This window comes from Armigeres subalbatus, chromosome 2, assembly GCF_024139115.2.
Source record: "Armigeres subalbatus isolate Guangzhou_Male chromosome 2, GZ_Asu_2, whole genome shotgun sequence".
In the NCBI taxonomy this organism is placed as follows: Eukaryota; Metazoa; Arthropoda; class Insecta; order Diptera; family Culicidae; genus Armigeres; species Armigeres subalbatus.
The window spans coordinates 400,472,669-400,494,286 of NC_085140.1; the positions used below are offsets into that span (position 1 = coordinate 400,472,669).

The 21,618-nt window shown below is 42.8% G+C and overlaps 4 protein-coding genes across 4 annotated transcripts in view; 2 read left to right on the top strand and 2 right to left on the bottom strand.

Moving 5' to 3' along the window:
• Positions 1–9: 9 nt before the first annotated feature.
• LOC134213279 (tRNA (guanine(26)-N(2))-dimethyltransferase) lies at positions 10–2,898 on the bottom strand. The gene is made up of 4 exons (XM_062692182.1): positions 2,539–2,898; positions 2,213–2,400; positions 783–1,862; positions 10–682 (listed from the first exon to the last, which is right to left on the bottom strand). The coding sequence occupies exons 1-4, from the start codon at positions 2,779–2,781 to the stop codon at positions 490–492; spliced, it is 1,704 nt and encodes a 567-aa protein (XP_062548166.1). The 5' UTR covers positions 2,782–2,898; the 3' UTR covers positions 10–489.
• A 46-nt stretch (positions 2,899–2,944) lies between these two features.
• Positions 2,945–3,895, top strand: LOC134213281 (large ribosomal subunit protein mL62). The gene is made up of 3 exons (XM_062692184.1): positions 2,945–3,206; positions 3,346–3,528; positions 3,589–3,895. The coding sequence occupies exons 1-3, from the start codon at positions 3,045–3,047 to the stop codon at positions 3,844–3,846; spliced, it is 603 nt and encodes a 200-aa protein (XP_062548168.1). The 5' UTR covers positions 2,945–3,044; the 3' UTR covers positions 3,847–3,895.
• Positions 3,896–4,089: 194 nt separating this feature from the next.
• On the bottom strand, positions 4,090–5,326 carry LOC134213280 (18S rRNA aminocarboxypropyltransferase). The gene is made up of 3 exons (XM_062692183.1): positions 4,771–5,326; positions 4,473–4,657; positions 4,090–4,413 (listed from the first exon to the last, which is right to left on the bottom strand). Exons 1-3 carry the CDS (start codon positions 5,076–5,078, stop codon positions 4,100–4,102), a joined length of 807 nt encoding a protein of 268 aa, XP_062548167.1. The 5' UTR covers positions 5,079–5,326; the 3' UTR covers positions 4,090–4,099.
• An 8,913-nt stretch (positions 5,327–14,239) lies between these two features.
• Positions 14,240–21,618, top strand: part of LOC134213284 (eukaryotic peptide chain release factor GTP-binding subunit ERF3A) — a 52,962-nt gene continuing 45,583 nt past the window's right edge. The window contains exon 1 of the mRNA XM_062692188.1: positions 14,240–15,051. Within this exon, the coding sequence (XP_062548172.1) occupies positions 14,745–15,051 (307 nt within the window). The 5' untranslated portion in view covers positions 14,240–14,744. The remainder of the gene's footprint in view (positions 15,052–21,618) is intronic.

Consider the following 21,618-nt stretch of genomic DNA (forward strand, 5'->3'; position numbering starts at 1 on the left):
AAGGAAAGGTTTCTCTCTAATTAACAAGTTTTATTAGGTTTGCTAAAAATAGGTGTTGGCTACTTCAACTGCAAGTAGAATGTAACAGAGTGTGTCGAAACTTCTCGCGGAAAAACGAACAAACATTGCGTGACATAAAGAAAAACGCAATGCATATTTGATCGATATTTCTGCAGTCTTGCAATGATTTTTGGCGCGCGTTCGCCACGCGCATGTTCTGTATTTTTCAAATGGTTGGGGTTCTGCGAAAAAGTATCAAACGCCTTTTTAACTGGAAGTGATACTTTGCTCGTAAAAGTAACATGGAAATCTGATAATATCTTTAATACGTACATGTATTTTAGAATATTCTCAGTGGATTTAGGGACATCTGATACGATTTGTGGTCAGTAGGAACCGCGATAACAACATGTAATGGATTATGTAATTTTCAATTGGCGCTTGGTGCGATTTAGCAGAACCCCGACCAAATCTGCATCGTGGTGTGTTTCATTCGTAACCCGCAGCTTCTACAGGCACTGTTTCGCTACCGTCCTTGGTCTCATTTCCTTGATCCGATTTTAGGTGCTTTCGTTCGGGCGAGTCTCCGCCCGATTGTTGCCGCTGCTTTTTGGCACCATCATGCTCCTTGCGGCGTTTGTTCTGATTTTTCAAACTTTTCATCATTTTGTTATCGCTCACCCTGAAATGAAAGAGAAAATTGATGCAAACGAAACAATCTACCTATTTACATAATTTTTGAAGTGTTTATGAATGAATGAATAATGAAGACAAGTATTTACATCAAGGTGGCACGAGTTCCAGGTCCCCAGTGAGCGGTCGGATTTTCTGGGAAGCGACTGAGCGATTCCTTACGGCTCGGAGGATTCGCATCCGGATGGATGTCATGCAGAAGGTATTCGGCTGTCGGTTCCTTTGCGAGTATAGCCGCTATCGGAGTACCCTGTATCAGGCGTTCCTTTTTAACTGGGTGGCTCTTCTGCCAGAAACGGAGAATGTCCCACAGAACCGAAACCGGAGCGTCAGTTTTTATCGAGGTTTTTGACGCATGGGAATAGGAAACACGATAGCCGGCGTGAAGCAAGGCAGACCGCAGCTTCATCATGGGAATGGATTCCAGTTTGAGAATTCCGCAAAGGCGATCCAGCGTGTAGTACAGCGGGATGTCGTGCAGTTCTTCCTGAATTACGGATAGAGTTCCGTAGATTCTGCGTATCGTGGTGAGCTTTTTGAACGAATCCATCTCAACCGTTACGAGCAGTTCCTTTAGAAAATCTTCGTCGTGGAGTGGTGCCGACCAAATGGGGCCGCCCATGTGATGCTGGTGGTTGCAGTGTTCGCATCTACTGGACACGAATGGACCCGTTGGAGTGCCAAACTTAATTTGGCTGGGATTCTTCTCGGTTGGATTTGGTTTAAGGATCCCGAGGGGTTGCAGAGTAAACGACTCACAGCCAGTGCATTGAAACAACATCGACTGCTTGCTGCTACTTTTTTTGCACGCGTATTGGCCAGTGAATATTCTGACGAACACTCGAATGTAGAAGTCGGCTGAGATGCTCAGCAGTGGAACCATATAGCGACCGTAGCGAGTTGCCGTCGTTTCAATGCATCGTAGCAGTATTCGTAGAGCCATTTCATGACAGGCTTTAGTCTTGAGCGGAACTGATCCGTACTTTACGTAGCAAGCTTCTGGGGAATTTCCTGCAAGAACGGCCATGTCCGTTGCTGTTATGAGCAAAAGGCCTCCATCTTCGATTGATTGAACTGCTCCATCGAGAAAGCGTGTCGGATGACCGTAAGGATCTAGATCGATTGCGGTGAATCGTTTGCCTGGATGGGTCGATGTGTACATCAAGGTCCTGTAGGGATGTAAAAGTTAGACAATCGTCAGAAAAAAATATTTTAGGCTCTTTTAGTGGAATGTATTCAACCGTCTAAGACGAGTTAAGTAAGCTCCATTTAATTCCACCAATTATTTCGATATCTTTGCAGATACGTATTTCGACCACAACTGTGTGGTCGTCTTCAGTGTCTCGTACAAGTCGAGTCAAGTACGAGACACTGAAGACGACCACACAGTTGTGGTCGAAATACGTATCTGCAAAGATATCGAAATAATTGGTGGAATCAAATGGAGGTTACTTAACTCGTCTTAGACGGTTAGACAATCGTGTCAATGAACAATGGGTAAATTGCTTAGAGAACTTACATCGCATCGTTAAAGCTAGGAGTGATAAGATGTTCCAGTTTATTGTGTTTTATGTTTTTCTCGATAGATTCAACCGCAGACTTAGATAGGTCATTTGCAATGATTTCCTTGACGCCTGGCACTTCATTAGCGTACCGAACGCTTCGGAGACCTGTTGCTGACAGTGCTTCCAAAATTCTTAGACCTTCCTGGAAAATTTAATCGCTTGTTTAAAACAGTGTCGGGTTCATAACGGTCCAAACAAAAAAATGGCCCCTTGGTTCAATACGTGCTAATGACATAATTTGACCACCTAAAAATAAGCAATATTTAGTCTACTGAATTACCTCGCATTTCACACCAGCCACAATCGGAACTTCCTCAACAGGTGGATCCCCATCCTTGACTTTCTTTTGGCGTGCTTCGGCTTTCTCCCTTTGAAAAATTCGCGAGAATGTCGACAGAACGCTAATGCTCAAGTCACGATTAAACTCTTGAACCGGATTGTAGAACACGTGTTCTGCCACCAGAATCTCGGCGCTACCTTCACAGATTGTCTTGAGTTTATCCTCAGTTTTGGGTTCTTCCATATTTGGTTTAAATAAATGGATTTTAGCTCAGAACCGCGTCTCTGAATGATCTTTTTATTGTAAACGTTGTAAATAAAAACACAACGACCGCGCACGTGAAAAGTGACAGTTTTGTACTCGTGTCACGGAGAGGGATTCTGCAGTCGCGACAGGAAAATGACAGAACTATGATGATTACCGCATCAAAACAATACAGAAATTGTGCGCGCTGGATCGTAAACTTTTACGTAAAACATTATTTTACTAGTTAAAAAGTAATAAAAATGAACAAAATTGTCGTAGACTTTTTGCTCAGAGGTGCCAGCTTTCGATTCCCGCAACAGTCATATCATGCACTGCGAAGAAATTACAGTTTTAAAAGCGATATATCGCTGGACAAAATTTACCCCTCTAGTAACTTGCGATTGTACACGCCATCTTCCCCGGTAAGTTATTGATTGCATTGATTTTGGGTACCTTGCAAAAGGGGAAACTTCCGATTCTTTTCTAATTTCCGTAACTCATATTTACTGTTCCAGTTAGTGAAAATGTAGCCTAATAAGTTATTTCCACTCCTAATTATAGTCCGCAGTTGGGGATAAGTTCACCGGATTCATTCCTCTAGAGAAACTTGATGTCACTCACAGTCGTAGCAGTGGTCCAGGCGGACAAAATGTTAATACTGTTAGCACGAAAGTTGATATACGTTTCCACTTGGAGTCGGCCAGTTGGCTGTCGGAGAACACTCGAAAGCGTTTGGCAGAATTGGTATGGTTTAGTACACAAGTCGGTGGTCCTCTAAGATTACTAACCATTCAACTATTGTAGCAAAAAAATCGTATCACCAAAGATGGTTACCTGTTCGTGCGGAGTGAGCTGACCCGTTCGCAGCAGATGAATATAGCCGATGCGCTGGAGAAACTGCGGAACTTTATCCGGGCTGCGGAGAAACCGATCGAGGCGGAACTGTCCCCGGAAACGCAGGAAATGCTACGCCGCAGGCATGAGAAAGCTACCCGCGAACGGTTGGCAGTCAAGCGATCCCGGTCGCAAACAAAAACCGAACGCGGTGCGCCATTGCTGTAATTTCTTTCTCAACGTTTTCTTATAGAATAAATTTGGAACAGAAAACAGATCTATTATTTTTCATGTTGTATATCAGGGTTTTCCAAGAGAACCTTTGAGTTTTATCTGGCCTCTTAAACAGATCACATACGTGTTTTGTCAGCAACGTATTGATGATTAAATATGGGAACGAGTCATAAATAATAAACCTTCCTAATTTGTTAAAGCATTCTGTAGTTAATAATTTCTATTTAAAAAAATAAGTTTTTATTTTTTAATTTTCTTGTTTATTCCTTTCTTCCTCCTCATATTCTTCGTCGCTTTCACTGGGCGGCAAATCCAGCTCATACTTCCGGTTTCTTTGCTCCGCCTCGGCCTTTTCCAGATATTTGTTCTGTACTTCCAAGATTTCCTTACTGCTGCTACAAGCTGCATACAAATCGAGCAGCTCCTGATTCAACTCCACAAACGAATGGCCCCAGGAGAACTTGTTCAGGTACCACAGCGCTTCATCCTTGAAGCCTGTGATATACATCGAGGCGGCTATCGCTTCTACGCACGACAGCTTACAAGGTTTTCCGTAGTTGACTGAAATTTGGAGATAGAAATTTAATTTCATAATTCAGTTCAAATTAGAGGAAACTTACTTGGATTGGCGGCCACTAGAAACGGAAGCAACCTTGGGTGGGGTGATTTCATTTTGTGGAAAGGGGTTTCGTCTAATCTGGCCCACGAACAATCCACAACAGCTATGCCAGAACTTTGAATAATTTCCTTATCCAAGGGGCTGACACAGTTGACTCCAACAGGAGTTAGAACAAGACCAGGGAATCTATGTATGATTCGGAAGATTTATGTTAATGATTATTACTTAATGTTGATACGGCTCTAATGGGTTCGGTGGTTCATTACCCATCTGTTTTGCAGTCGATAAAAAAAACTCACTTCTGTCCAAGCCTCAAACTCTCGATCAGTCCGTGGCGGGCCAGTTTCCTCCCCGAGCACTTTTTCGGATCACAATGGTTCAAGTCCCACATACTGACCGGGAAGTTTGGCGGTTTTCCTAAGTCGAACTTATTCTTCGACGAAGTGCCCTCAGAACTACTGCCATCACTCTCCGTCTCGGAATCATCGGACGATGAGCTAGAGTCGGCGACTGCCAGTTCGGATAATTTTTCGGCAAGTTTACGGCTTCGATCCGAGGTCGTTGCACTACGGTGGTTTTTCTTTTTGAAATTACGCGACTTGTTCATGACTTGTTTTCCAAGATTAAGTTTAAGACCGAATCAAAAACTCAATAAAATTCATCTGACTAATCAAAAGTTTTTAGATTTATTTTCCTCTGTTTTACATTAAATTCTTCTTTCTTGACCTCATGTGAAGTTGAATAACAGGTACGAGTATATTAAATATTTCATAAATTACAATTCAATTTTTATACAAAATTTTAATTTTCTAAAATAAACTGAGATTTTCGTCGGTATGTAAATATAAACAAACTCACGTGCTGTTAACCCTTCAAAAATATTCTCGTATAATTATTGTAAATATTTTCCATTCTCCTTATTGATATAAAACCACTTGGAATAAAATCCATGAAAATAGGAAAATACTATAGATATATAATAGAATCTATAGATGAGCGATAGCATGGCGCATATGACGTCACAGCCCTTAATGCTACGTTTTGACAGGGCAAGTGAATTGAACAACTCAGTTGAATTCAATTGACTTGCCAAAAGTTGAACATGTTCAACTTTCTTTTCGTTCAAGTGAATTGAATTAAGGTGTTTACACGTTCAGTTCGCGTTCGATTCAAGCGACTTGCTCAATTCACTTGCCTTGTCTAAACGTAGCATAAGAGCAAGATTACCGGTGGTGAGTTTAAGCCATTTGGCAGCGCAGTATCATTACTTGACACTTTACCGGTCGCTACTAAACGCGCTGCTATAACAGTAGCGCGACTGACAGGTGACCAAATTTGGTAGCGCGATAAGAGCGCTGCTATTTGATGAACTGTCAACTGTCAAACGTGATTGGTACGGAACTGGGACGGGACTTGCAAAGAGGAAAAAATGTAACTTCATCTGCAACCAGCAAGCGCTGTCACGAATTGTCAGATGCAACCAGCACCTTTTTGTGTAAAAGTATTGGTATCCCTCAAAAAGTATTCCGAATGATTTTGTTTTACGAGTACTTTTACACTTTGAAAAGCATTCTAGAAAATCCGGACAGCTTAATATTGAACTGTTATGAATACGTGTTTTATTTCCGATAGGTAAATCTTTATAAAAATAAGTTTACAAATCCGTAAATCACAAACATTTTTATTGTGCTCAGAAAATTTTATCCGGGATTTAGGTGAAACACTCAAGGAAACAGTTGAGAATCGATGATCAACTGTGATGAAAAAAAGAACAAGTGTCAAAACTAGGAAAAAGAAGCCGTCTTTGCAGGTCTCGTCTCAGGTACGGAATACAGCAACCAAAATGAGAGCCGAAAATAGTGACCGATACGGGAGTGAGTGACGAAACTAAAATGAAAGCGCTGCGCGGGTGACTAAAATGCTCGCGACCGATAATGATGCTCTAACATTTTCATTGAAATCGTGACGTCATGCTAGTTTGGAAAGCTGTCCGTTTGTTTTCGTCGAGCTTTTTTATTCGAAGCGCGCCAAAAACAGTGATGCCAGACTTTCAGGAATGACTTTAATTGTATAACTACGACATTAAAAAAATATGCTTTTTAAGTGAAATTTGTCTTGTTTTACCAAGTATTTTACTGTTTAGAAAATTGAACATTTCTTGGAATACAGCGTGGCTAACCACCAAAGATTTTATTTGACTCCTCCAAGCCAAGACTGAAAAAAAAATGTTTTGCGAACTTCAAAAACATTTTTAATTTCATTGCCAAAAACACTGGTTGCAAGATGTTCAGGCGTTCCTCAACATTTGCTAGCCAGATTGCATGCATTTTGACATTCCACTGCCACCTGCAATATCCAGTTTTTCGCGTCTAGAACTAGGGTTTGGGTTAGGGGGGGTTTCTAGAAGAAATTTTTTTTAGTGGAAAAAAGATGTTCAGAAAGATGTTCGTTTAAAGTTACATTTTTTCTTTGATTTCAATTTCAAACATTCCCATCGAAAAAATCAACTAACAATAGTGCTGTCCAATGAGAGCTTGAAGTAGCTCGAAGTTTCTCCCTGTCCTGCTCATGCCCATTTGTTGACAAAAAAGAACGAGCAGAACGGGAACAACTTCGAGTTACTTCGAGCTGCTCATTGGACAGCACTATTATTTTCCATGCATCAAGTGATTTGACGTTTGCGGAACAACTTTCCGATGGTCGACCGTCGGACCCTCGTTCGAATTTTTCTATCTTCTCGCAATATCATTGCCTATTATAATTGACACTCGAATTGACAAGCATACACGACAGTACAAAAAAAGTATTTCTAATGCGAGTAAAAGAGACAGGATATAACATTCTAGGTGCTGTTGTTATTGATAGTAGATACGTAGTAGATAGTAGATAGTAGAGTACGTCATAGATAGTAGCTCTATATTGGTAATAAAACTTCCCTTATTCGCCTTGAATCCACAGGGCTTATATCGAAGCGTGTTTCGTCCAGGGTGGGACGACCCTACGTTGTGTACTTTTTTAACGGTGTGATACTCCGGGCGACGAATGAAGAATGATCAGCGAATGAATGACGAATGACGTGATCAATTTGTGCACACGACAATAGCTTGGTTTGGCTGATGCAGGGCAGATGTAGGATTGTTCATTGATGTGGTGATGGGTTTACGGAAAGGATGACATTTTTTGTTGATTCGGATACATCAGTTGATTTACGGTTTGGTGATACGGCGGCTACGGCCAATCGACTTTGATGGTGATGCTCGATGATGATGTACGGGTCCAATGTTGACGCTAGGGTCCAGTAATGCGGTGCTTAGGCCAATGGGTTTTGACGCTGTGGTCCACGAAAATGACGCTGACTGTCCGGATGTGACAGCTGGAGTCCTGATGTGACCACTGGGGTCCGAGTGTGGCCTAAGGGTCCGGGTGCGACCGCTGAAGTCCGGATGGCACGCGGTCGGGAAGGTTGACCCTGACGGTCCGGATGTGACCACTGGGGCCCGAATGTGGACGCTGGGTCCGACTGTGGATGCTGGGTCCGATTGTGACCGCTGGGATCCGAATGTGGACGCTGGGTCCAAAATGGCGCAACGGCCGGGTGGGATGATCCCTGGGGACGGATGGTACGCTCCGCTCCTCTAACAGCCCTGTGGCTCGGCACAGCGGCTTAGTGGCTTCGTGGATTTGTAGCAGTCCGGCTGAAACGGCAGGCTGGCCGATTGGGATGCACGGCATCCGACTAGGCAGCACGGGTTCGCTGGGACGTTCTCCAAAACGATGAGCCGAAGAAGAGATTTGATCCAGTGTCCCACTTATGTCAGCAGCTTCCTTCTCTTCGTAGTCCAGAAATTCACTCCAGGCACCATCCTGGTCACGGCACCAATGTTTCGTCCAGGGTGAGACGACCCTACGTTGTGTCCCTTTTTAACGGTGTGATACTCCGGGCGACGAATGAAGGAAACACTGGTTCAGACTGGACTATGAATTTATTGCCTCCGAGAGGCAGCGTGCCTGCTCGGAGGTTACGTTACGAACACTGTACAAAACATGAATTTGAGAGTCGCCTTTTATAGGCGAGGGGACGTGTGCACAAACATTTGAATTTAAATCTAATAAGATTTGCAGCGCGCCAAATGCTACGTATATAACGCAAGCAATTGGCGCGAACCAAGTGAACTATAAGATCACACAATTGAACGGCAACCTGCACGCTTCTTTGCTCGCCTGCCACGCTGCGTTGAAGCGATGTGTGATCGAACAAAGCGTTTATTTATTTATCATCAGACTAAGGCCGGAGTGGCCTGTGCTGCACATAAAAGACTTCTCCATTCAGCTCGGTTTAAGGCTGCACTTCGCCAACCACGCAGTCTGCGGAGGGTCCGCAAGTCGTCCTCCACCTGATCGATCCACCTTGCCCGCTGTGCACCTCGCCTTCTTGTTCCCGTCGGATCGTTGTCGAGAACCATTTTCACCGGATTACTGTCCGACATTCTGGCTACGTGCCCGGCCCACCGCAGTCTTACGATTTTCGGTGTGAACGATGGATGGTTCTCCCAACAGCTGATGCAACTCGTGGTTCATTCGCCTCCTCCACGTACCGTCCGCCATCTGCACCCCACCATAGATGGTACGCAGCACCTTCCTTTCGAAAACTCCCAGTGCGCGTTGGTCCTCCACGAGCATCGTCCAGGTCTCGTGTCCGTAGAGAACTACCGGTCTTATAAGCGTTTTGTAGATAGTCAGTTTGGTACGGCGGCGAACTCTATTCGATCGGAGCGTCTTGCGGAGTCCAAAGTACGTACGATTTCCAGCCACTATGCGTCTCCGAATTTCTCTGCTGGTATCGTTATCGGCGGTCACCAGTGAGCCCAAGTACACGAATTCTTCAACCACCTCGATTTCGTCACCACCGATAGAAACTCGTGGTGGGTGGCTCACATTGACCTCTCTTGAGCCTCTTCCTATCATGTACTTCGTCTTCGACGTGTTGATGACTAGTCCAATCCGTTTAGCTTCGCTTTTCAGTCTGATGTAGGCTTCCTCCATCCTCTCAAAGTTACGTGCCATGATATCAATGTCGTCGGCGAAGCCAAATAACTGGACGGACTTCGTGAAGATCGTACCACTCGTGTCAATCCCTGCCCTTCGTATTACTCCCTCCAAAGCGATGTTGAATAGCAGACACGAAAGACCATCACCTTGCCGTAACCCTCTACGGGTTTCGAAGGGACTCGAGAATGCCCCTGAAACTCGAACTACGCACATCACCCGATCCATCGTCGCCTTGATCAACCGTATCAGTTTATCCGGAAATCCGTTTTCGTGCATTAGCTGCCATAGCTGGTCCCGATCGATTGTATCATATGCGGCTTTGAAATCGATAAATAGATGATGTGTGGGCACGTTGTATTCGCGGCATTTCTGCAATACCTGACGTATGGCGAACACCTGGTCTGTGGTAGAGCGTTCACCCATAAATCCCGCCTGGTACTGCCCCACGAACTCTCTTGCAATTGGTGTTAGTCGACGGCATAAAATTTGAGAGAGTACCTTGTAGGCGGCGTTCAGCAATGTGATTGCGCGGTAGTTGCTACAATCCAGCTTATCGCCCTTTTTGTAGATGGGACACACGACACCTTCCATCCACTCCTGCGGCAGAACCTCATCCTCCCAAACCTTGGTAATCACCCAGTGCAGCGCTCTAGCCAGTGCTTCACCACCGTGTTTAAACAGCTCTCCTGAAAGTTGGTCAACTCCAGGGGCTTTGTTGTTTTCAGCCGGCCGATCTCCTCCTGGATTTCCTGGAGATTCGGAGCCGGAAGTCGCATGTCCTGCGCGCGTGCTCCTAGGTTCATTACCATACCGCCACCGTTGTCTGCCATATCGCCATTCAGGTGCTCTTCGTAGTGCTGCCGCCACCTTTGGATCACCTCACGCTCGTTCGTAAGAAGGTTCCCGTTTATGTCCTTACACATATCGGGCTGTGGCACATGGCCCTTACGTGAACGGTTCAACTTCTCATAAAACTTTCGTGCGTTATTAGCGCGGTACAGTTCCTCCGTCTCTTCACGGTCTCGATCTTCCTGCTGGCGCTTTTTCCTCCGGAAAATCGAGTTTTGTCTGTTCCGCGCCCGTTTGTATCGTGCCTCGTTCGCCCTCGTGCGGTGTTGCAGCAATCTCGCCCATGCTGCATTCTTCTCCTCAACTAACTGCTCACATTCGCCGTCATACCAGTCGTTCCTCTGATCCGGAGCCACCGTGCCTAGTGCAGCGGTTGCGGTGCTTCAATGGCGGATCGAATATCTCTCCAGCCATCTTCAAGAGATGCTGCGCCTAGCTGCTCTTCCGTTGGGAGTGCCACTTCCAGCTGCTGCGCGTAGTCTTGGGCTAGTCTACCGTCTTGTAGCCGCCCAATGTTTAGCCGCGGCGGACGACTCCGACGCGTGTTGATCACCGTCGAGAGTTTTGAGCGCAGACATACTGCGACGAGGTAGTGGTCGGATTCAATATTCGCACTGCGGTAAGTGCGTACGTTCGTGATGTCGGAGAAAAATTTACCGTCGATTAGAACGTGGTCGATTTGGTTTTCCGTTACTTGATTAGGTGATTTCCATGTGGCCTTGTGGATATTCTTGCGGGGAAGAAAGTGCTTCGGACTACCATTCCGCGGGAGGCTGCAAAGTTTATGCATCGTTGGCCGTTGTCGTTCGATACGGTATGCAGACTATCCGGTCCGATGACCGGTCTATACATTTCCTCCCTTCCTACCTGAGCGTTCATGTCACCGATAATGATTTTGACGTCCCGCAGTGGGCATCCATCGTATGTCTGCTCCAGCTGCGCATAGAACGCTTCTTTCTCGTCGTCGGATCTCCCTTCGTGTGGGCAGTGCACGTTGATGATGCTATAGTTGAAGAAACGGCCTTTTATCCTCAGCTTGCACATCCTTGCGTTGATTGGCTGCCACCCAATCACGCGTTGGCGCATCTTTCCCAGCACTATGAAGCCGGTTCCCAGCTCGTTGGTGGTGCCACAGCTTTGGTAGAAGGTAGCCGCTCGATGCCCGCTTTTCCACACTTTCTGTCCTGTCCAGCAGATTTCCTGCAGCGCTACGACATCGAAGTTGCGGGGATGTAATTCATCGTAGATTATCCTGTCGCAACCTGCGAAGCCAAGCGACTTGCAGTTCCATGTTCCAAGCTTCCAATCGTGATCCTTTATTCGTCGCCTAGGTCGTTGCCGATTGTATCGAGTCGTATTATCTTCTATGTTGTTCGTAATGGTTGTTTTTAAAGGCGGCTTATTGGGCCTGCGCAAACCTCCTGTCTCGTCGGAGGGCCGTCGTGTCAGGGCTGTTTAGCGTCCCACCTAACACCAGGACTTGGGCTTGTGCGCTTTGAGCGGCACACGGTCGCTTTGGCGGAGCCTACTTGCGGATTCATGCAGCTTTTATAGAGGTTTAACAGGGCCCACTGTCAAACCCCACCACATCCTAGGCAGGCGCCACAACTCGCAGATGGCCTGGGGAGGGATCGTCAAGCCCTTGGACATAGTCCCTGCTGCCCCCGAACAAAGCGTTATATGTGGTTATATACCGATATACGGCTTCTTTCACTGCTTGAAGTTTATACCACCGACGAACCGACGTGTCACCTACTGGAAAATAATTCAAATTTGCTGCCCACGGCGACATGATGAAAAATCATCGAACACTACCGCCACTCCCATAATGGCTCGCGAAGTTTTCGTAGCTCAACCACCAACCTACGTGTATTAGCATTGCAGCGGAGTTGTGTCTTAGCTCACTTGACAGGAGCGATAGCCCACAAAAGCGAATGGCCGTTAAGAAGTGTGGGACAATCAGAGAACGCCAGTGACACGTCGGTTCGTCGGTGTTTATACTGCTAATTAGCACATGAAAATTATATATACAGCTCTTAGGCACTGAAATGTTGTTATATGGTTTAAATAAGGCTTATTAAAGTGCTTAATGGTTACCTGGGTTGTGTTTGGTCCATATCTTCGGAAGTGGTGCGCTGTTTTCATATCGCGAAGCGCTATTCAGCGCACCACTTCCGAAGTTGGGTTTAACGTACGGATTGTGAGAAAAATCCAACTTCGCTAGCCCCCAATTCCGGTTTTCAACTGGATTGATTATATTAAAATCCCAACCAGCGAATCCCGACTGTATGTATAATTTTATCGTTTTTCACAGGGAATTAGAATGAACTGAGCTATGATGTTACTACGTGTCATGTATTGATGCATGCCAGTGGAAAAAAGGTTTACCCAAGAAACCAAAAGTTCCTTTAAGAGTACACTTTTCGCTTAAGCAGCTCAGTGAAGCTGATTAAGCAAAAAACGTACCCGCATAATTAAAAACAACATGTTATATGGTCAGAATCATTATTACGATGTAAGATATAGCTTCACAGTTTACGTTGCGGTTATCGAATACTTTTCGATCGATTCAACCATAACTGCTCGACAACATCACTAAATGTCAACATATAACATGCTGTCTCTAAAATGTTCTTTATTTCCTGCATTATATGTCAACATTTTATCATACTGTTGAGCGAAAATTTTGCACGCGAAAACAGACGATTTTTTATGGTGACATAACTTAACAACCTATTCAACATATTGTTATTTGTCAAATAACCGTACCACAAACTGTTAAAACTTTATATGAGATTGTTCATTTACAGTTGTCAACAGTAAAGGATACTGTTGTCGACCGCACGGGAAAATATCCATGTACAGTTTGTAATTATGCGGGTACTCCTAAAGGAACTTTTGGTTACTTGGGTAGTTTTAAAACAGTTAAAAAAAAGTTTTGCCAACTTTCTGCAAAGGATTTCTCGAATCCTCATAATTGTTACATACGTCGTAATGACAATTTAAGCTTGATGATACCCGAGCAACAGTCCATTCCATCAAATCACCCAGGAGAAGAGATAGGCATACGATCTTTTGATATTAAGGGTCTGTCTCATTTGGAGAATTAAACTTAAAAGTGACAGTTCGAAAATTAAAAAAATCACGCCGATATAAGATTGGCTGGTGCTACCCAGCAATTCCAATAGGACATCGATGGAAAATGATTCGATATTTGTCAAAAATAATCTTGCTCTGCGAGCAGGGTTGTTCGATAATTATGGAAATGTCACTTCTAAGTTTAATTTCAGTTTAATTATCCAATTGAGACAGACCTAAGTAGCTGCACGGGATTTCTTGTCCATAATTCAGAAAAATGGAGATTTGGATACATCACGGGCCCTCCTTAGCCGTGCGGTAAGACGCGCGGCTACAAAGCAAGACCATGCTGAGGGTGCCTGGGTTCGATTCCTGGTGCTGGTCTAGACAATTTTCGGAATGGAAATTGTCTCGACTTCCCTGGGCATAAAAGTATCATCGTGCTAGCCTCATGATATACGAATGCAAAATGGTAACCTCTGGCTTAGAAACCTCGCAGTTAATAACTGTGGAAGTGCTTAATGAACACTAAGCTGCGGGGCGGCTCTGTCCCAGTGTGGGGATGTAATGCCAATAAGGAGAAGAAGAAGATACATCACGGAAAAAGTTGGCAAAAGTTTCGTCGCTGTGCTTTTTGACAGGTTGGCAGGTTTTATGCCAAACGATATTATGTCAAAGAACCGCTCCCCACAAACTAGTATAATTTCCTGCATGTCACTTTGACAGGTAAACGATTTGACAGCTTGTCAACCTCGTGAGTGCGAGAGTGAGAGCGAGAGTGTGTGGAGAGCACAAAAATCAGTCTATGTGGCCATCTTTGACGAATGTGGTTAGAAAGAAGTGAGGCGAAAACGCGTGTGTGCTTCGGAAATCACTGATATTTCGCAGATTTTCTATCGCGACCACTCGGGAAAGTGCAAATCGGAATCCTGGTCGATCGATTGTACCCCTGCGGAAAGTTTCGTTAGTTTGTGTCGACGGAATTCGGTTCTGTTTCCTATAGGAGTGCCGGAGAAGTTTTTTTTTTCCCATCGTCGGTCGGTGTCCGTGTCTTCTTTTTCGGTTCTTTTGTTGCCGTTTTTCTCCTCTCTCCGTTGTTCCACACGGATTTTACGGCTCCGGACGATCGTGGTGGACGTTTTCTTTTCTGTGCGAGGAGGAAAGGTTTCCGTTTTGTTTCCTTTCTTTTTGGGGGGTTCAGGAACAAGAAAAATATTGAAGCAAAATTAACACCGCCCTGTGCGTCGGGAGGTTGATTCGGTGTTGCGAGGAAAGCAAAGTCAGAAACAGCGGAAAGATGGCCCAGGAAAACGACTCCAACGAGATTAGCACCAAATTCTCCAAGCTGAATGTGAACGCACTGGAGTTTGTGCCGAGTTTTGCTAGCTCGACTACTTCGGCCGCGGCGGCTGCAGCAGCAGCAGTCGTAACACCAACAGCTGCCGGAACCCCTACGGCTCCGCTCACCACAGGCACTTCGTCGTCCGGCGGCGGCAATACACCAACTTCTGCCGCGGCCACACCGACGCCACCGTCAAGTAGTGCGGCTCCGGTTCCGATGGACGCAAAGGGAGACGAGGAGGCTAAAACGCCGGAAAATAATGGTAAGTTTTGACGTCTTTGTTGACAAGCATTCTGTACCCGAGGTGATCGTGAGTGGATTATTTCTCGATGCCCCCAAAAAGAATAAACTTTGAGCGCAGGGGCAGGTGCAAAACATAACGAGTGAAACGTATGCGTGAAGAAAGTAGAAAGTTGCATTGCAGATATGTAGGTAGCTGAAATTGATCGCCTACCCCGAAACGGTCGTTCATCAACATCTGATAGTGCCGGACAGGGATTCTCAACATTGGGACAACTTTTAAAACGATCATTGTATTTAGTGGCAATATGAAATATATTTTTTGGGGATTGAATCAATAATATGATTACCAGCATTTACTATCAATAACATACTTTATGGTTTGTCTTTAAATTGTTAACAAAAATTCATCAGTGCTACCAGTTTGTTTTTCCACTTTTCCAGATGAGTCATGATTATGATTAATAATCATCATTGATTGACTAATGCTAAATATAAACAATGCAAGTGTATGGCAATTTGCTTGAATTGAACGCGGATTGAACGTCTAAATACCTTCATTCAATATCAATTCAACTAAAATCAAGTTGAACATGTTCAACTTTTGGCAAGCTATTTTTTTTAGAGTTGTGCAACAGCCATTCATACCTGTATGCAAGTTAAATAAATTTAACTGAGTGTTGTTCAATTCATTTGCCCTGTCAAAACGAAGCAGCGTAAAATCCCAGATTGTTGGGTCATTATACGGTTCTACACTACATATAACATGCTATACTGTGCTCTATTATTTTCGCCTTTCTGAAAAAGTTGTAGGGGGAAAGACGGTTTTGGCAGGTTTTGTTCTACTATTGGCAGGGGGGTTTTTGTCGACCACATTTTATGAAATTTGGCCACAATTTTCTTTGATATGCAAAGAATGTGTAGGCCAAATTTGAGCATAGTCAAACATAAAACCCCCCCTAAAGTGTCGAACATTGTTTCTAGTCTACCTTCTACATTGTCGGTGGACGCTAGGATATACATGGGATAATTATCAGCCGGCTGCGGACCGGAAAGAGATGAGCATCATCTAGAAGTGAGACCTCAGCTGCTTATAAAAGCATAAAGGGTCCCCAAGAATGATCTAGAGAATGATGAGCGCAGCGGCGCGTTATGACAGTTAACCCATGTATTTTCTTTCTGTCGAAACGTGCCGCTGCGCTCACCATTCTGGATGGGCAAAAACTGTTCCATATGGATTTTCGTCAACTCTGCAATGTTTTCTGGAGTGGATCACATCATTCGTATTATAGGTTTTGTTGGAACATTGGTCATCGTTCCGTAATATTTCCGGAGTACTGGGGAAAACTCCTGATTTTTTCGTTTTCCCTGGGCATAAAAGTGTCATCGTGTTAGACTCATTATTAGGGTGGCTCAAAAAACTTTTTTTTTTAAATTTTTTGATGGGCCGCCCTCTTTTTCGGTTCTATTTGATGCCCTGATGCTCTGCACAAAATTTCAGTCAAATCGGTCAACGTTTGGGCAGTGCTAAACTCGTTGGAAGTTTATATGGAAAAATGTATGCAGAAACATCCAAAAACAGTGATTTGCAGTTGGACGGCACAATTTACGATCAAGAACCATGATACGTTGTTTCCTTTGATATTAAATCATCATTGGAAATATTTCTTGAAATTTTTTTTTTTAAAAATCACTGAGTAAATATTTGCTAAGAAATTAATTACATTAAGTTCCCTACTTCTGAACTAAAAATGGTTACCTGTTCCATGAACAGGTAAAACGTATGGGCGAGGCGCCAGATTCTGTTCACATTATGGGACACCCTGAAATGCTGGTTCTCTGGGAGAAGTTGCTATATTTTGATTTTATCTGAAAACTTATTTGCAATGTATTAAATTTTGTGATTTTACAAAGCAAGTTTATGGAAGTGTTTTCTGAGGGCATATGATTCAACTTGGATTATCGAAGTGGTAACATTCCGAAACGCCCTGGGACGCTAGTTTCTTGGAAAGGTGGCCTCATTTTGCCTGGCTTGCCTGACTTCAAGATCACTACAGAGTATTCCGGGATATCCCATAATGTGACCAGATGGACAAACCTTCAGATAACCGCTCTATAAACTTGTTCTGCAAGCTAGCTAGCTTAGCTTAGCTTTGACTGACTACACATATCTAATAGAGTGGGGCATTAGAGTGGCCCAAGCTTATATGGAAAAAGTGAAAAGTCTGGAATTTCAAACCTTGCACCCTTAAATGACAGTTTGGGGGTCCCAGAAGCTCCCCTGAAAATATCAGCTTATTCGGTCAAGTGGTTGGCGTGCGCAAATGGCTCAAAGTTTGTATGGGAAAAGTGATCCAAATGTATGGGGAAACGCAACCGTTTCAGTTATTTGCTTCTAGGTGGCGCTGTAGTCGACGGATTCCTGTTGTGGACAAAATGTAAAACCTTTTTTATATAAGGAAGCGACTGGTAAAGACCGGATGTAAATCCCTTTGAAATTGGCCAAGTTATAAGCATCCAAAGTCGAGGGTGTCGAGCGTGTCCCCCAGGGTTGTTTAAAATGATAGCAACGTACCACCGACCATTGCGGCGGCGATGCAGGCGTATTCGGTGCCGTGCGAATTTAAATGCATGATTATCACCCAATCTCGCGAATTTTTATCCGATTGATAAATACTTTCCATGCTCTGTACAGTAGTGTAGCTAGAGAGGGAGGGGGTGACTTACCACTGAAGCCAACGAGCTGATGTTTTTAAGGGGAAACAAAATGCATGAAATATTTGTAACGAGTTGTTTTCGGACATCGTGATGCCCGTTGCATCAATTTTAGAACGACATGATATAATCGTTACAGACAGAGGGACAGAAGGACAGAAAGACAGAGAGACCTGGGATATTATATAAGTTATATATTTTTCAAACAACAGTTTTAATGTTTATAGCATAATTTATTAACTGTATAAAACTACAAAGTTATCAACAAACAACACTTATACCTATATTAATTATTTATTTCAACTGCTAGGCCTTCCTTTATAACAGAGCGAGTGCAACCTGGAAAATTTTGCCTATGCTGTTAAACAACTTTGAGAAAATATTGAAGCTGTTCTTCATTTTTTGTCAGTTTTCCACAAAAATATTGAACTAGTTTAACTCCTCTTTCAGCACAGTCATTCACTACCAAAAATGAATTAATTATATTTCTGCTTTCAACAAATTCTTCCAATTCATCCCATATACTAGGATCTTCTTAGAGAAAATTTGCAGATATTCCAGAAATTTCAAAAAAAATCATCGTATTTAGAGAAACAAAATCCGAAAGCGTTCAAGTAGAAGTCAACTTATCGATCGTAGATACTTTCAATTTTATTTTTCTTACTTCATCACCCTTACAAGATTTTAAATTGTGTGCCATTTCTTTTCTCTCATCAGTAGATATTTCTGGGTCGAAAAAAGCCAGAGCGACTAGTTCTCCACTCAAGTACCATAGATGATTCGCAAATCTTGAAGCCGCAGCCATATACACATTTCTTGATTGATCAGGGAAAGCATCTCGTAAAGTTATTATTTTTTTGCCAGGTGTTTAGATCATTTCGTGCTGCTGATGAGGGTAAAGGAGCTTTAAACCAAGACCAAATGAAAATAAAAGCACACATTACTGGAATTTTTCGCCTTTCATCATCGGTCATGTCAAATTGGCCTCTAAACAGCCATATTTTAAGACAATATATTGCTTTCGCCATCCATCTGGCATTGCTATGTGCTCCTGGTGGCGAAAATTTAATTCTTTTCACACCAAGAAATGCTAAAGATAAATTTAGCAACTCTTTATAGTCTTGTCGTTGTTGTTGAATATTGAGTTGGTTTTTCAAAACTTCAATCAAATGTTGTGTTTCATCACCAAGGATCTCAATAATGTTTTCGTCTACCATATTTTCATCAAAGGATTGATCCATAGTAGGCCATGCCGATTTAAATTTTATAAAAATACTTGAAGAAGGACCTTTTGAAAGAAATAGTTTTTCCCAAGCTGCTGTCATCAAAACTTCGGCAATATGATGCCTACACGCCAGCCATAAAAGATCTCTGCCAATCCGCTTCTCGATTAGGGTACAAGCGCCTTTTTTGATTCCTATATTTGCTGCTGTTGTATCAAATCCCATTGCACAGATGCGATCGCTTAGTTCCCATGCATTCATCAATTTGCAAACTTCGTTTGCCTGTCTTTCACCAGTTCCAGAAGACAATTTTGGGACTCCAAGCAGCTGAACATTTGCTCCAGAAGATACCAAAACTGGCAATATTTCTACTTTGTCAGTACCTGAAAAGAAAAAAAAATCAGATAGGGGAACTGTTCCGATCTCCATCTCACTGTACATGTATCCATCTCATCGCTAAACAAAGAAATACGGCACCAAATTCGTCGCTTCTTTTTGTCAACATGCGTGCTCACTGCTGAAAAAAATCACAAAAATAATAAACAAGCCAAACTCCTTTCCATTGCTTTGTTTTTGATGGGATGGAAATAGGAGCTATGAGATGAAGTGGCGAACCGTTCCCCTAGATTCTTTACAAAAAAAGTTAAAAATATGTTACAAATAGCTTCTTTAAAAAAAAAACAAATATTACCAAATGTAATCTAAAATTGCAGGAAAGAAATTTCAAATAACAAAAAACCTATCGATTACTTCAAATCATGCTTAGTTAGACGATATCCAAAAATCATAACACAGAATAACACATTTCAATGCTATAAAAAATACTCAAATATATTACCTGTGAGATCTTGAAGCAGCTTTTCATCCCAATGTACAACAAGTGGTCCATTTAGATCAAAATTGCTTTAGATATTTTGAGCAATCTCTTCGCGATATTCTGCACGGGCCCTCGAGATTGTTTGTCTGCTAACGGTAAAGTCGTCTGAAAAATAGATAAAGTTGATAAAGATTTTGTTTTAGTTACAAGATACTATCAATATAATAAAATTAAACTCAAGTAGAAAGAACAATACAATAAAAGTACTGTTAAGGAGAACTTACCTAAGTTTAGTCCAGCACTTGTTAAAACCGCAGAAATAACATACATTGCATTTCGGTCGCCAATACGGTCTAGGCAGCTAGTATAGGAGTCATTATTTTTTATTTACTTCGCTCGGAAAACGCTCTACTAGTGGAGGGTTTCTCATCTGGAAGCAAGACATAAAAATATTGACATATAGTAGAAGTAACCATCTTATTTGATTATATTCTTACCTCCTCCATCAATAGTAAAAACGCTGGTAGCTGATTGAGATTCCAAGGAAGGCTGTGGTTCCGTTGTTGGTTCTTCTTCCAGGCCAGGCCAGATCCAGGCCTTCCAACTTCCCTTTGCAGAATAAGGAACTGTTTATCCTTATCGTTTTTAATCAAATTTAATGCATTTCGTCGAGCAATGTCAAACAATCGATTCAAATTATTAATGAAACTAGACTCTTGCTCTTTCTGTTTATCTCCCGCGTGAGAAGATTTTTTGATAATTGCTCGCATTTTGTTAAATAATTTTAGGAGCTTAACAACAGCATTGTAGTGTTGCTTTAGAGGAATTCTATATTTCTCCCAAAAAAATTGAAGTTCAGTTACTACAGTTTTAGCAGCTGGTTCTATACTCAAGTGTTGATTTTTCATTATAAAACGCATCCGACCAAGCACATCACCGTTTGAAGGCAACTTTACACCTTTAAAACTTTCAATTGGAACAAGTTCCATACTTAATTCTTCCTTAGATTTTCAATCCATTTTATGTATTCCACTTGCACGATCAAATATCACTTCACAAAAGCAAGAAGCACATTTTTTTTGGCAGGACCAGTGGTTTTCAAGATACAACTTTTTTGAAGAGTGAAAAATTGATTACGTTATATCGAGGTATACCTGTAGAAATAAAGAGCTTTTATTTGATTTGTTAATACAACAAATAGGCCTAATGGTTTGGGAGTTACAATTTTATGAAAAATTAAAATTCCTGAAATGATCGATTTTTCTGAATATCCTATATTGAAATTGGTCACCATAAAGGGGAAATAATAAAATGGGTCCAATATTGTTCTATAAGGAACGATCCTACCAAATATAAGGTAATTTTGAGGGATCATATCAATAATGTTGGAACTGGATGGCTATATATTTTTATTTGAGGCCAACAAAATAAATGGAAGAAGTACTTAATTTATTTCGTGTATTTACATTCACGCATTGTGTTAAAGTATAATCCGCATTGTGTTAAAGTATAATCCGAAAGATGCCGAAAAACTTTGGTAAAGGAGGTACGTTGCTGGCTGCACGTCGCCAACCACGCAGTATGCGGAAGATCCGAAAATCGTTCTCCACTTGATCGATCCAGCTTGCCCGCTGTGCCCGCTTTCTTGTTCCCGTCTGATCGTTGTCAAGAACCATTTTCACCGGATTACTGTCCGACATTTTGGCTACGTGCCCGGCCCATCGCAGTCTTCGTGGTTCATTCGCTTCCTCCACGTACCGTCCGCCATCTGAACCCCACCATAGATGGTACGCAGCACTTTCCTTTCGAAATCTCCCAGTGCGCGTTGGTCGTC